The 13,393-nt window shown below is 41.2% G+C and overlaps 1 protein-coding gene across 1 annotated transcript; it reads right to left on the bottom strand.

The window, feature by feature from the left end:
• Nucleotides 1-1,074: 1,074 nt before the first annotated feature.
• LOC129109096 (14-3-3 protein zeta-like) lies at nucleotides 1,075-13,194 on the bottom strand. The gene is made up of 6 exons (XM_054621042.1): nucleotides 13,085-13,194; nucleotides 9,592-9,897; nucleotides 5,222-5,345; nucleotides 3,361-3,524; nucleotides 3,117-3,212; nucleotides 1,075-2,182 (listed from the first exon to the last, which is right to left on the bottom strand). The coding sequence occupies exons 2-6, from the start codon at nucleotides 9,886-9,888 to the stop codon at nucleotides 2,126-2,128; spliced, it is 738 nt and encodes a 245-aa protein (XP_054477017.1). The 5' UTR covers nucleotides 9,889-9,897; nucleotides 13,085-13,194; the 3' UTR covers nucleotides 1,075-2,125.
• Between the last annotated feature and the right edge of the window lie 199 nt (nucleotides 13,195-13,393).

Genomic DNA, 13,393 nt, shown 5'->3' with positions numbered 1-13,393 from the left:
AATAAGGACAATAAAATGTCCGACAGCTTTCACTTCTGCTGGGCGCGCTCCCGCGAGGGTCACGCGCATTCCAGCAGGTAGGCACACCTATTCATTGCTGCATAGAGCGAAAGCTAAACACAAAAAGCTACATTGGAAGCGGCAGGCACGGCGAAGGAAATAATAATTTCACCAATTCTAATAGCTTATTACACTACATAGTACTTATCCACTGTTTTATTTGCATTATCTACAGGGTACAGTTAAATGTCACCTTGATTACACTTGTGTGCAGACAAAGTGAGCATTGGTTGTTCTCTGCGGATGTGCCATTTACTGTATTTCTGTTCACTCAAGGGTATGGTTAAGGAGAGGCCACTGCATCGCAACATTCCGCTGCGGTGGCTTTGCAGTGGCCTCCTCCCACGTAGTCATGGCAACGGGGCAGCAACCCCAAGAGCTGTGTCGAAATAAAATTAATCTGGCATTTTTTTTGTTTCCCCTGACTTAAGCTGTTCATTCAAGCATTGGCATTGAAGCGAGCTGACTGGCTTTCTGATTTTGGAACAAGATACAAGGGTGATGAAGCTCACATCCCATGAAATGATTCCCCCTTTTGCTCTGCAGCCTTTATTGAGCAGCTCTGCCTTTTAGAGGTGAATGAGATTTTGCAGTAGTAAACTTTTACATGTCTCCTTCCTCCAACGGTCCACCCTACTCAAGTGTCAGGCCTGTGTATGTGTAGTTTTCTTGTATTTTCCCCTTATGAGATCTTTAGATTTTCCTCCTACAGACTTGTATGATGTGGTTGGAGCAAACGTAGGAAGACACATTTACCACGCTGAATCAAACTGGTGCGTAATAAGGAGAGGACTTTGTAGGTCTCCTGTCTGCTCACAGCCTTTGTGACTCACTTTTTCTTGTAGTGATTCACACATGGAGCATCTCAGTAACCAAGGTTGCTGGATTTACCATCCAAATGTAGCGAACTTTGTGGTTTTTGAGGCAAGAATCACTCCTGAGAGCTGAAAGTCATTCATGCAAGTTATAGACAGCTTTGGGTAATACAAATGTATCAAAAGAAAAGTTGAAACCTTTAAATTATTTTTTTTTATTCCACTTACATGAAATTACACATTTCCCCCCAAATAACAGTTATGCTTGGGTGTTCAGTATGAAAATTCCAAAGACATGAACAAAGCTAGCCCGCCCGACCACAACCATCCTTACATCTCCACAAACTAATTCTTACCAACATGCAGTTTAGGCAAGTATTGAAAGAAAAAAAAAGTAGAATAAAAGACAAATCAAATAAAAATCTTAATTTGAAAAAGCAGTAACTAGATAAGCACGTGGGATTTTATTCATTTTTTACTGCTGTGCTCATAAAAACAAGCTTGTGTGCTCTTTTGTTCTTCAGTTTTCTATACCTCGTAATCGATACATAGAAATACAAAAAGCAGGTCACCCGAAAACAAAAGAAAATAATAGAGTAGAAAGTTGAGCAACTGACAGTAAATGGAATGTAACTGTTGTGTTCCAACAAAACCCCTCCTCCTTGCCTCTCACCTCTGCCGTCTTTACTTCTGCCACCATTCCTCCTGCCGAGCACAAGCCAACAGCTGCTGTCTCTTACATTGTGAGCAGCCGACTCCTCATTGTGAAACCAGATTCATCATCAAGAGACGGTGTCAATCGAGAACAGGGCCATTTACTTGAATAGGATACACACAGTATAACTGTTTTCTGACTCTAAAAGCTCAACCTGCAGCATGTTTCATGAGTTGAGAACTTACCCTCTTACCCACCACCTCAATAATGCAACAATGCAATAATGCTCCCACACACAAAAAAAAAGTCAGCAGACATGCAACCAAACACACTTTATCCTTCCACATGGACCCTCCCCGCCACACAATTTAAAACTTATCCTCGCTCCCCATACCCTTTCCCACAGTTACTACAAAAGAAGGAATAGTAAACCGGCAGGAATGAGATGAGTGTTGAGAGAACTAAATAGAAAAAAGATGGAGAGATTTGGACGACAATGATGATAATAATAATAAGGTGGTCTCAGTGTTGATGGACATGTTGAAGATGAACCGGGATGATGGCAGGTAGACACGGACGACTGGAGGGGTCTGGCTCATTCTCTGTTCTCTTCTGTGTCCTCTGCCTCTGCCTGGTTATCAGAGGTCCACAGCTGAGAAAAAGACAGGAGGACAAGCGGGAGAAAGAGGAGAAAAGGGTCAAAAAGGAGGGGGTAAAGGAAAATAGGGCAACGTCCATTAATACCTTATCTTATAAAAATACTTTGAGTTTCAATTGAATGGTCTGTTAAGAGCCTTCTGCATAGTCTCCACTCCACAGTGACCAGAACAAATGAACGCCACTGTTCAGTAACAAGTCTGGATTACTAAATACCTTTTACAAATTTAGTGGTACCTTTTGCATACTCATGTTAAAGCTCATCGTGCAGATGTCAGCAATCAAAAACTGATGGGTGATAGATTGTACGGAGTTCATAGCAAAGGTGTTCGATCAATATAAGGACTGTTGTGGTCATGTCGAGACCCAGATTTTACCTAAATGTTCCTTTAACTATTACAGGACAATTCTTGCACTTTAGCAGCAAGAATAATCTGTGAAAGCACAAATCCCAGCAGTGATGATTACATAACAAATGTTACATAACAAAAGCATTTGTTTCAGTAGCAAAAATTAGAGCTGCAACCATAAGTCGTTTTATCAATTGATAAGACAACAGAAAATTAACCGGCAACCATTTTGATGATACATTAACCTTTAAGTGATTCTTAAGCAAAAACTGCATTATCTCTGGTTTAAGCTCCACAAATGTGAGCATTTTCTGGTTTTCTTACTCTTCAATGATAGTAAATTGAGTATCTTTAAGATTTGAAGTGAAAATAAGACATTTGAAAAACAGCAATTGGTTCAAAAGGTTCTGGGAAGCTGTTATTGGCATTTTAAAAACCATACCATTGAGAAAATGATCGGTAGAATAATCAATATAGAAAATAATGAGTTGCGGTTTTATAATCTGCATTATTCTTTTTGGCACAAAATCTGTCAATGTCATTTGAGTTGGTACATGGTTAGAAAAAAAGGGAACTTACTGTCAAGTTGTCTCTCAGTAGCTGCATGATTAGTGTACTGTCTTTGTACGATTCTTCACTCAGTGCATCGAGCTCTGCAATGGCCTCATCAAAAGCCTGAAGGATTAAAACACATTTTTAACTTTGAGAAGTGATGGTGGTCTTAAACAAGCTATTATGTGTGGGTAGTATGTGTATATTTCAACCTTGACCAGCTTAATATCCTCAAGTGTGAGAGGAGCATTATTTGGTTTTGTGAACTTACGTCTTTAGCCAGCTGGCAGGCCTTGTCAGGTGAGCTGAGGATCTCATAATAGAAAACTGAGAAATTGAGGGCAAGACCAAGACGGATTGGGTGCGTGGACTGCATTTCTTCTTTGCTCTTATCGAAGGCCTCTTGGTAGGCCTTCCTTGAGTCTTCCATGATGGCTGAGAGAGGAAAAAAGGAGCATGAGAGCTGTGGAACGTTGAAACTGACAATTGAGTGAAAGACAGCATTCACTTTTTTTAAATTAATCTTTAAAAATGGTATAAAAAATATACTATACAATACACTCAGTTGTCAGTTTATTATGCACACCTGGCTAAAAGTGATCCAATCGAACACAACAACCCTGCTATAAATCTTACCTTAAGGGTTTATACCGTTCTCTCTGACATACACACAATATTTTGACCTTCCTATTATAAAATAATTAAAGTTCTAAAGCTGAATCAACATCTGACTCAGACAGTTTGAACAAAAAAAAAAACTTTCAAACACTCTGCCACAATACGGTAACAGTAACTGATGACTAATACCATGGACGAGCCACACCTCTCTGTGGTATGAACAAGGGCCTCTGTTACTAAGTTGTACAAACTTTCTTACAGTGGCTAACTTTGGTGGTGGGGTTGGAGGTTTGTCTTTACAGTGAAGGAGGAATTAATAAAGCAGATGCAGGAGATCAGAAGAAAATATTCTCCATTTACAGGTGATATTTTCTGGTGTGTTGACAATAAGGGTTTTAGGGAGGTTTTTTCAGGGGCTGTAGTTCTAGTTACTTCTAAAAACCCAAACAGATTAACACTGTTGTAAAAAAAAATAAAAAAATAAAAAGGATTAATAAGACTTGAAGGGATTGAGTGCACACACTAAGGTAGCTCAGAAAAGCAGGGTTATTGAGAAAAGCCTGGCTTGAGATGGCCTAACGCACTGAACCAGGAGTAAGGCATTTTATAAGGCCTATCAGGTCTAATTTTAGCAGACTAGTGTAATTCAAGCCTTGTTTTAAGAAATATTTGAAGATTTTTGAAGAATCTAAATAGGTGGAAACTGCTTGGATGGCTTTGTAAAGTAACAATGTCCGGCTACTGGCACCTTTAAAGCTCACCAATTCACCCATTGAATCTCACTGTTTAAATCAATACAAAAAGTGTGCATTTGCACTGCGAAGTTACCACCATACAACCAACACTCTACTTTCTTTGTCTTAAGACCAGTGGACTCCTTAGTGAGATGTCAGAGTTGGACAGTGGCACTGACTGTAGACTGATTACTATTTCTTTTTTGACTTTGTAATTGTATGTAGTGCCTTTTTAACGATGTAGTCACACATGTATCCTTCCACTGAGTCCATAACTGTCATGTGTGCTGTTTGAATAAATTTACCGTAGGAAAACATTTTAGGTAATCAAAGGAAGTGACCTTTTGTTTTTTGGCAATAAATTAATGATCTCGTTTTGTAGTGATAACAAAACTTGTTTTCTCGAGATGAGTAATTAACATGTGATCTTAAGAAATCAATATCAAATAAAAAGTTTGAAAGATGTCCGTTTGGGCATTCCGTACAAAAAGATTTGATCATGCTTTAGCTAGTGACTGTAGACCAGAGACTAGCCTTTCTCACCGAGATACTTTTATAGTAACCAACATTGAGGAGCCAATGTCATAAAGCTTATCCCAAAACTAAGTGTATATTAAATAAGATCTTATCTAATACATCAAATTTGGCTGGGCTAGAGGATGTAGATATACGCTCTTACCAGACAGCAAACCATGCAGATGCATTAATAATGATAATCAAATAAACCCTACTGTCACTTGACACACAGATGGTATAAAATAGACTTAACATAGCGCTTACCTTTCCTATCGTCTCCTGTAGCCACCTCAGCCAAGTAGCGGTAGTAGTCTCCTTTCATTTTCAGATAGAAAACTTTGCTCTCTGCTTCCTCGGTGTTGACAATGAGATAAGTGTCCAAGAGATTCTGTGGCAAGAAACAAACAAAACATGTACTGTAGACTGGTAGAATGGAACAGAATACAGAAGACGTTGAACGCAATGTGTCAACTATTGGACGTAGTTCTTTACGTTTGGGGCTAGGAGGCCCCTAAAATCTGCAGAAACAGAAGAGTTTATTTCTTATACTTGGGTACATCTGCTGTAAAATATGTACACAATTCAGTGATAAAGAAGGCCATACAGATATCTACAAGGATCATTTGACAATAAAACCCGCCACTTATAGACCCCACAAGAGCAGAAGTGGGGATTTCAACCCATTCAAATAAAACATCATGGCCGACATTCCTCATCAGACCTAAGTGATGGTAGAGCCTGAGACTTTCCCTTCGCTACATCACAAATGCTTCAGAGACCATATATTGGTGGAGAGTGGGAAAGGGTGGAGGAGGATAGAGGGGGAGGATGGATGTATGGCTGAAAGATGGTGGGGGGTGGAGAGAGATGGAAGAGAGCTAGGCTGCTGAACTCCTGATGAGATTTTGCTGAGGAAGTAGGTCACTCACAGAGCCCAGCTTGGCTCTTTCCAACACAAGCATGAGGCCCTTGACAGCCTCTCCCCATGCCAACTTAACTCCTAGCTGGCAGGGGGAATAGCGTACCTTATTGTCATAAGAGCAAGAGTGCAACATAACAAGACTAATGTTATAGTGTTGTTTATCTACTATGCTAACGGTCTATGGAACAAAGAAGGTTTAACAGAAACGTGAATGAATACTGAATTCAAAGTGCAGAGTTGATTTCTTCATGGCCTAACGGTGGATTTTAATGTAGTTTCCATGTCTACATTTCCATGTTGTTTCTCCCCAACAGCCATGATAAAAATCGTGCCATATATTTATTATGTCGTCCTGAGCAGGGAATAAGGCTACTCTCCCTCTGTGTTGTAACCTAAGCTTCTCTGTGCTACGTTTATGTGGCTGGTACTGCTGTGTATGCATTTGAGCGCATGCGAATCCCTGTTTGTGTGTCCCACTGGCGAGCTAATGGCTCAGCAATACACTCAGTGGTTACTGCTAATAACACTGTTGACACGGTTGCTCTCCTCCCCAGGTTAGCACTCTTAGCTCTGTCACCACAGTTCGTAATGATAGCATCGCTGCTAGCCGCCGGCTCAGCCATCAGCATGTTGAGGGCAGCGTGGAGGCAATCCCTCAATCATAAATTTGTGAAGAATTGCGTCTAAAGCTCCTTTAAGAAACCCAGTCCAGACCTGCCCTTAGATTTACAATGCCTCCTAAGTGGAGACGGCATAAGTTATGGGCCTGACTAATGCTCTCTTCATAGAAATAGTAATATGAAAAAAAGGGGGCTTAGCCTGGATCCCTGGGTTGAAAGCAAAAGTGAAAATTTAGGCCACAAGTTAAAGAATTCAGTCTGAAAATAATGTAATATAGGGTCACACGACAGCTCGAACACAGTACAGTATTCCAAATGGATTAAGATACATAAATGTTCTGTAAGATGTTGTTCACTACACACTGCATTTATCAATTATCTCAGATATAACAGAACAAACAAGGCTGATGTAACTGCCTGCATTTGCCGAATGCCATTAGACTGATTTCTTTTCTGGCTGAAAACCGCTAGCAGTGTACTGGGAAGCACAGTGACTTACTGAATAGGTCAGAGATTTTCAACGAGAAGCACTGGTAGCGAACGTCCAGTTTAAAAAAAATAAAATAATAAATAAATAAAAAAAAAGGTTTGAATGGCAATGCTATGAATTAAGCTTTGAACTATTCTGTACAGCCCTAAAAGGCCACACAACAATATTCCAGCAGAGAAAGGACTATGGATGTATAACTGGATGGCCAGTGGAGACGGGTGGTGAATCTGAAGGGGTCTGATTTTTGTTGTTCAAATCCAACTTTCAATGTCAGTCAAAGTTAGCATCAGGGGTGAATGTATGTGTACGCAAATCAAGCTCCCAAGACATGTGCCTGACAATCAAATTCAAATTCATATAATGGCGATAAAATTTTCTGATCCTTCACATGGGGCCCAAAAAGACTTTCATAGACTTACATTGTGAAAGAGACATCTGTAATGCCACAGATATTTTTTGGACCGTGGGTCCATAAGAGTACTATACACTCTTAAAGTGGCCCTATTATGCTTTTCCCCCTCTCCTTTAGTGTGTGTGTGTGTTTTTTTTTTTTTTTAAATAATATATATATATATTTTTTTTTTTGTACATGTAAAAGGTTTGTAGAGTGTAAAACCTGAAGTCCACGCCTAAAAGGAGTTACCCTGCCCCTCAGAATCACTGCTCCTGAGCTGCCTGAAACAGCTCGATTGAATTCTCTCCTTCACTTCCGTAACTTTATGAGGTCACAATGTAACGGAAGTGACGTAAAACTCCTGGCTATTTTGGCACTCAAACAACAAAAGAGAGAGACTGAGCTGAAGCTCCTGAGGAAGAGTTTTTTGAAATGTGAAACGATGACCAATCACAACAGAGCGTCTAGCTGACTAATCAGGGCAGACTTTGCTTTCTGGAGGGAGGAGCCAGCGCTACAACGGAGCATTTCAGAGAGAGGGTAAGAAGAGGTGCTGCAGGACAGCCAGGATGAGAGAAACAAGGTGGATTATGAGAATAATTCAACCAATTCCACCAACAAAGAAAAAGATGTCAACACATTCAACTAGACTTATATCACTCTCACACAAAAACTAAAACCCAGAGAACATCTGTATTTGCTATTGGTTTGAACAACCAACATGATGCAATGCCGTTTGTTGAGGTGATAAAGTAGGCATGGGCTCTTTTTTTTGTTTTCACGCAACTACTTCCAACTAAGTGCTATAACATAAATACCATGGAGAAGAGAAAAGTTATGCGTTGTTCAATGTGTTTGTTCCTCTCTATGGCAGCTGGCTTTTCATGCTGCCTGTGATTGTGGCATTTCAGAACAAGAATAAACATGTCTTCAGACATGTTCGGACAACACCTTTGCACGAACTGGTTCGCTTCAAGTATACCTTTGTCCTACACCCCTCCTCCTCTGCCCTATTTACTCTCATCCCTCTCTATTTCGGTCCGCATAAGGCTGCTTGGTCGAAGTGGAGGTCAGCGAGCCAGTGCGCTGGTAGCTCAGCTGCTGTCATTATAGGATTAGGACACGGTGAGTCACCAGACAGATAATTCTTGAGCTGAGAGAAGAGCGTATGGCTCGAAATACCACGTGAATATGAATGTTCATGCACATAGAATACAAACTATGCCCGTCATTTTTAGCTTTATATGCGCACACATTTATATAAACACATTCCCTCACAGGTTTGCTTAAGCAGATCCCAGCTGTCATTGGGTGAAGGCGGGGTACACCCTGGACAGGTCGCCAGACTATCGCAGGGCTGACATATATAGACAACCAGTCACGCTCACACCTACGGACAATTTAGAGTCATCGATCAAGCATGTCTCAGTATTACACCCAAAATTTTTTGGGGGAAGCCAGAGAAACCCGTAGAGAGCCCACGCTGACACGGGGAGAACATGCAAACTCCACAAAGAGGGCCCATCTAGCCCGGAAAAAGAACCAGGGCCACTCTTGCTGTGAGGCAATAGTGTTAGCCACCACACCACCGCATTGAGTGAGCTCATGCGTTATTTTCTTACTTTGTCATCTCTGGGTAACCATTTACATTTTCACTGCGCCTCGCACTGCTCAGTGGCAATCAAATTGAGGAAGTTGGTGACTTTTCAAAAGGAACTGCTGATGCAGGTGTAATGAGAGAGGACCACTTGGGGCATTAGCATAAATCAAGATTGACCCACTTGCCAATTCACATACTGCTGAAAAATTTGGCCAACTCAAGACTATGAATTTTGAATCAAATAGTTAAGCTAAGGATAGTATATTTTAAAAACTTTAAGACCTTTTTCTGGATACTCTCACCCCAACTGAAAGACTTTCCATGCCTGCAGGAGAATGCCATGATAAGCCTAAGTCATTACTGTTAGTACGAAAACTAAAAGAACAGAACAGTTGAGAAGGATTGCTGTAAGACAGCCAGAGATAGAAATAAGGCACTCAAGGTATGGCTTAAATGACACATTCAACAACATGAGCAGCTGAAGGGAAGACTGTAGAGTAAGTCTCACTACTCAGTCATCCAACATTTCTTCACATAATCTGAATGTAAATGACAAAAAGCTTTAACAAAACAGAGAAAATGTTGTCCAATAAAATGTAAAATCTCACCAGCACATCCCGGCAGATATCTTCCAGCTCTTTCTCGATCTTTTCCCGGTACTCTTTGGCCATGGCCTTCTTCCTTTCACCTTCGGCCTTCTGCTCAATACTGGACACCACACGCCACGAAGAGCGGCGGGCACCCACCACATTCTTGTAGGCCACTGAGAGCAGGTTGCGCTCCTCATTCGAGAGTTTACTGTTCTCCTCCGTCACAGCCTTCATCGCAGCAGCCATGTCATCATAACGCTCAGACTGCTCGGCCAGCTTGGCCTTTTGCACCTGCTCCTTCGGTGGCTCACTCATGACTGCTCACTGGAAAAAGAAAAGCAGGGAAGAAAAGAAAATTATCATTTTTAAGTTTGGGGTAGTACCCATCTACCAGAAGTTCCTTTTAGCAAACAAGTAGAGCAAGAGCAAATAAAAATAAAATGTGAAGAACAATTAATGAGGCTATTCTATCAGCAAAAGAGAAATCATCCATGTTGGTACACTGAAGTTGCGGCATATGATGCACCTGCTTGTTAAGGCTTGTGGTTCTCCTTAGGAAAACAATTCTACAAGGAAGCACTGATGCACTCTATGACTGTTCAGGGCTATGGGAGTGAAGGGGTAATTGGACAGAGAAGTATGGCAAGGGCTATCAACCAGGCAAGAAAAGTTCATTGAAATTGGGTACATTCGTAGTCCCTTATTTGATTTTCTCGCTCCACAATCCTCACTTGAGCAGGAAGTTGTTCTGTTAATAATCTATGGACCACAAACAACTTTCTTAATTTATTAGAAAGATGTGTCTTTTTGTGATCTGTCATCCCCCCCCCCATTAACTTGTATTATGGAAACAAAGGAAGTCAGAGAAAGTAGAAGTTTGTCTGATAGCAAAAACCCCTTTTACACAATGTATCGTCATTCAGTCAAGAGCTGATAATTCCTAAGCGTGGGGTTTGAGTTACATAATTTAAATTTCCCCAAAAACATTTAGCCTAATAAATAATGTTTAGTGTTCAAAAGACACCATAGTCATATTCTGAATTAATAAATAATGATTTCAGAATGAGATCATCAATTAATACAGGCAAATAATATTTCCTTGCCTCTCCATGAAAGGGACTAGTGAGAGAAAGTGGATGCAATTTAAGAGACTTGGGATGCACTCTATACATTTAAGCTATCAGAAAATCATTCCTTGAAATGTATCATTTTTAGCTAAATATAAAAGGTTGCAGTAAGCAAAGATGCAGTTGCAGTTGCATTAAAATTGAAATTTGCCTGTGAGCCTGTTGATTGGGGAAAGTGGCACTACTATTAGCCACTGTTTTATAGCACTGTATTCGCCCTGCACGTATCTAAGCAGTGTTGGTTGCTTTAAGGTCTTAAGTGAAGAAATGTACGGCACCAGCAGGTACAATGTTAATGCAGTGATGTGCAGACTTGACACACACACACGAATTCACATTGCTAGTTCAATAGCCTACATCCGTTCGACCCATCCAAAATAGCCAGCGGGGTTCCACAAAAATCAATCAAAATTTCCATTCCAGAATTCATGTTGTGTGTCTGCCCAGACATATTTTCAACATGCCACATTTTTACACTCCACGCTTGGTACGTTTTCACAAAAAACTAAAAGGGGCTAAATGATCCTTATACATTCTTAAAGCCAACAGTTTTAGCCAGCATACAGCGTTTCAGCCTTTGAGTGTATTTTGCGGGTTCGCTAGTTTTCCCTACCGGTTGGCTTGGTATGTGAACGCTCTGTCTCTATACATGGCAGTTAGGCAATTAAAGGAACACAATTATAATTGAATACAATACTCATGACTGTTTTAGATAATTTATAAATCACCTGAAACTAAGAATTGAAATGTTTTTCGTTAGCTTGGAAAAAGCCACATTTCTAATCCTGTTCTAATTTGATTTTATACATGCTTTTAAAAGTAATTATTTAGTCATGTAGAAAAGCAGAGTATTGATAAGAGTAGCTCCTAGTTGTACTAAAATGCTAAGGATACCTTTCCCTACCTGAAGGCCACAGAAGTTATCCTGACACGTTTGGAAAGGGAGGGGTGAGCAGAGGGCTGTTTAGTTGGTTGCCACTAGATGCCACTAAATCTTATAAACTGGGCCTTTAAGTATAAGCATTGCAGCATTACAACCACCACACAAGGATTAAAAATCACAAAAGTGTTTTACAGGTTTGCACAAGGGACATGCAAATTGTAACACTTTCAGCCCTGGGGTGCTGGTGACGTACCCGATGACTTGATGCAACATGAACAACGGGTAATCCGGGGTGTGTGTATTAATTTAAACAATAAATAAATATGCTACAACAGTAGTTTATTAGTTACAGTTTAGTCACTTGTGGCTGTAAGACCATCGGTCGAGAGAATGCATGCATACAGCCGTGGTAACGTTACAGACACACGGAAGAATAACTTGATTGTTGTAGTACTAGCCTCCAGAGCTATCGCACATGCCCCCCCTCCCTCTTTCTGTCACACACACACACACCACACCCAGCCCTGTACCTGTGGCTCACCGAACAAGCGAGAACACGGAAATGAAAGTGCTAAATTAAAGCAGAGTACTGTGATACATTATAGTATGTCTGACCGACACGAGCCCAGAAGCACTTCCATTAAATCTAACTTTTGTTAAATGTAACTCGTCCGGACGAGAAACACCATTCGGCAATGAGCCGCTACCACTAGGCCCTCGTGACCCGTTTCCAGTATGGCAGCGACTATTTCCTGAAGCGAGGCATTCCGAGCCAGGCAGCTTTTAAAACGGGCTAGGGGTTAAACCCGTTTTTTGGACCTACTCTTACCTCAGGTTGTAAAACCGAACAATGACTAGTTTAGTTGGACGCAAAGCTTTTAACAAAAGGTGTTCACTTGGTTTAACGGGGCCGTATTTGAGTCGCACTTTGTCGCTTAACGGTAGTTTGATTGACATGCTCGTTATACTAAATCAACATAAACGACATTAACGTGGCCGTAGGTCGTTGGGACGTCACCGTGCGGACACTGTCCTTACATGTGACGTGTGGCAAACGCTAAACTGAGATTAATGCCCGAAGTACAGGACGAATGTATGGCTAACGTTACATGCGACGGTGATCGCTGCTCAAAGACAATGCATCACAGCCAGTCAAGTATTTGCTAACAAGCGAACGCGCACACGGAACTAATTAGCATACCCTGTCAAATTAGTTGCGTTAGCAGGTCAACCAAATATCGGCGCTTCAACCTTCGACCTGACCCTCCTTCCACGTCCGCCCGTCTGATGTGCCATTTTAAAACCAGCCGTTAGACACATCCCACACTGTAGCTAAGCTAGCCATTGTTCTTTGGTCTGAGGATTGTCGCTGCTACATGCAGCCCCATAGTCAAATGGACTATGCGCTTCCATTACCACTATATTTGACGAAGTTAGAAGTCCTAATGCTAAATCAGGCAAACGTAAAGTGCAGTTTCAAAAGTTTAAACTCCTTCCATACCTGTGTACTAGCAGATAGCAGTGATTTCGGCGTGCCAAGCTACAGCTGATTCTCTCAGCCTGTCTGTGTGAATGCAGTCCACGGGGTTTCCCTCCAATCACACCAGTCCAAGGCTCGGCCAGAGACGGGGGAGGGGGGCGGGGGACATGACGTCAAACGTTACCGAGGCAACCGAACATGAGTCATTGTGGGAGGTGTAGTTTCCCCTCCCTTTATCATTACTTCCCTTGTCTTTATTAGGCACAAAATGTAGTCAATATTTTGCCGTTTTGATAATAAATTGATATTTCAACCTTGTCACACTCGTAA

The sequence above is a fragment of the Anoplopoma fimbria genome, chromosome 20 (assembly GCF_027596085.1).
Source record: "Anoplopoma fimbria isolate UVic2021 breed Golden Eagle Sablefish chromosome 20, Afim_UVic_2022, whole genome shotgun sequence".
Classification (NCBI taxonomy): domain Eukaryota; kingdom Metazoa; phylum Chordata; class Actinopteri; order Perciformes; family Anoplopomatidae; genus Anoplopoma; species Anoplopoma fimbria.
The sequence above is the reverse complement of the archived record's forward strand: the minus strand, read 5'-3'. Positions and strand labels throughout refer to the sequence as shown.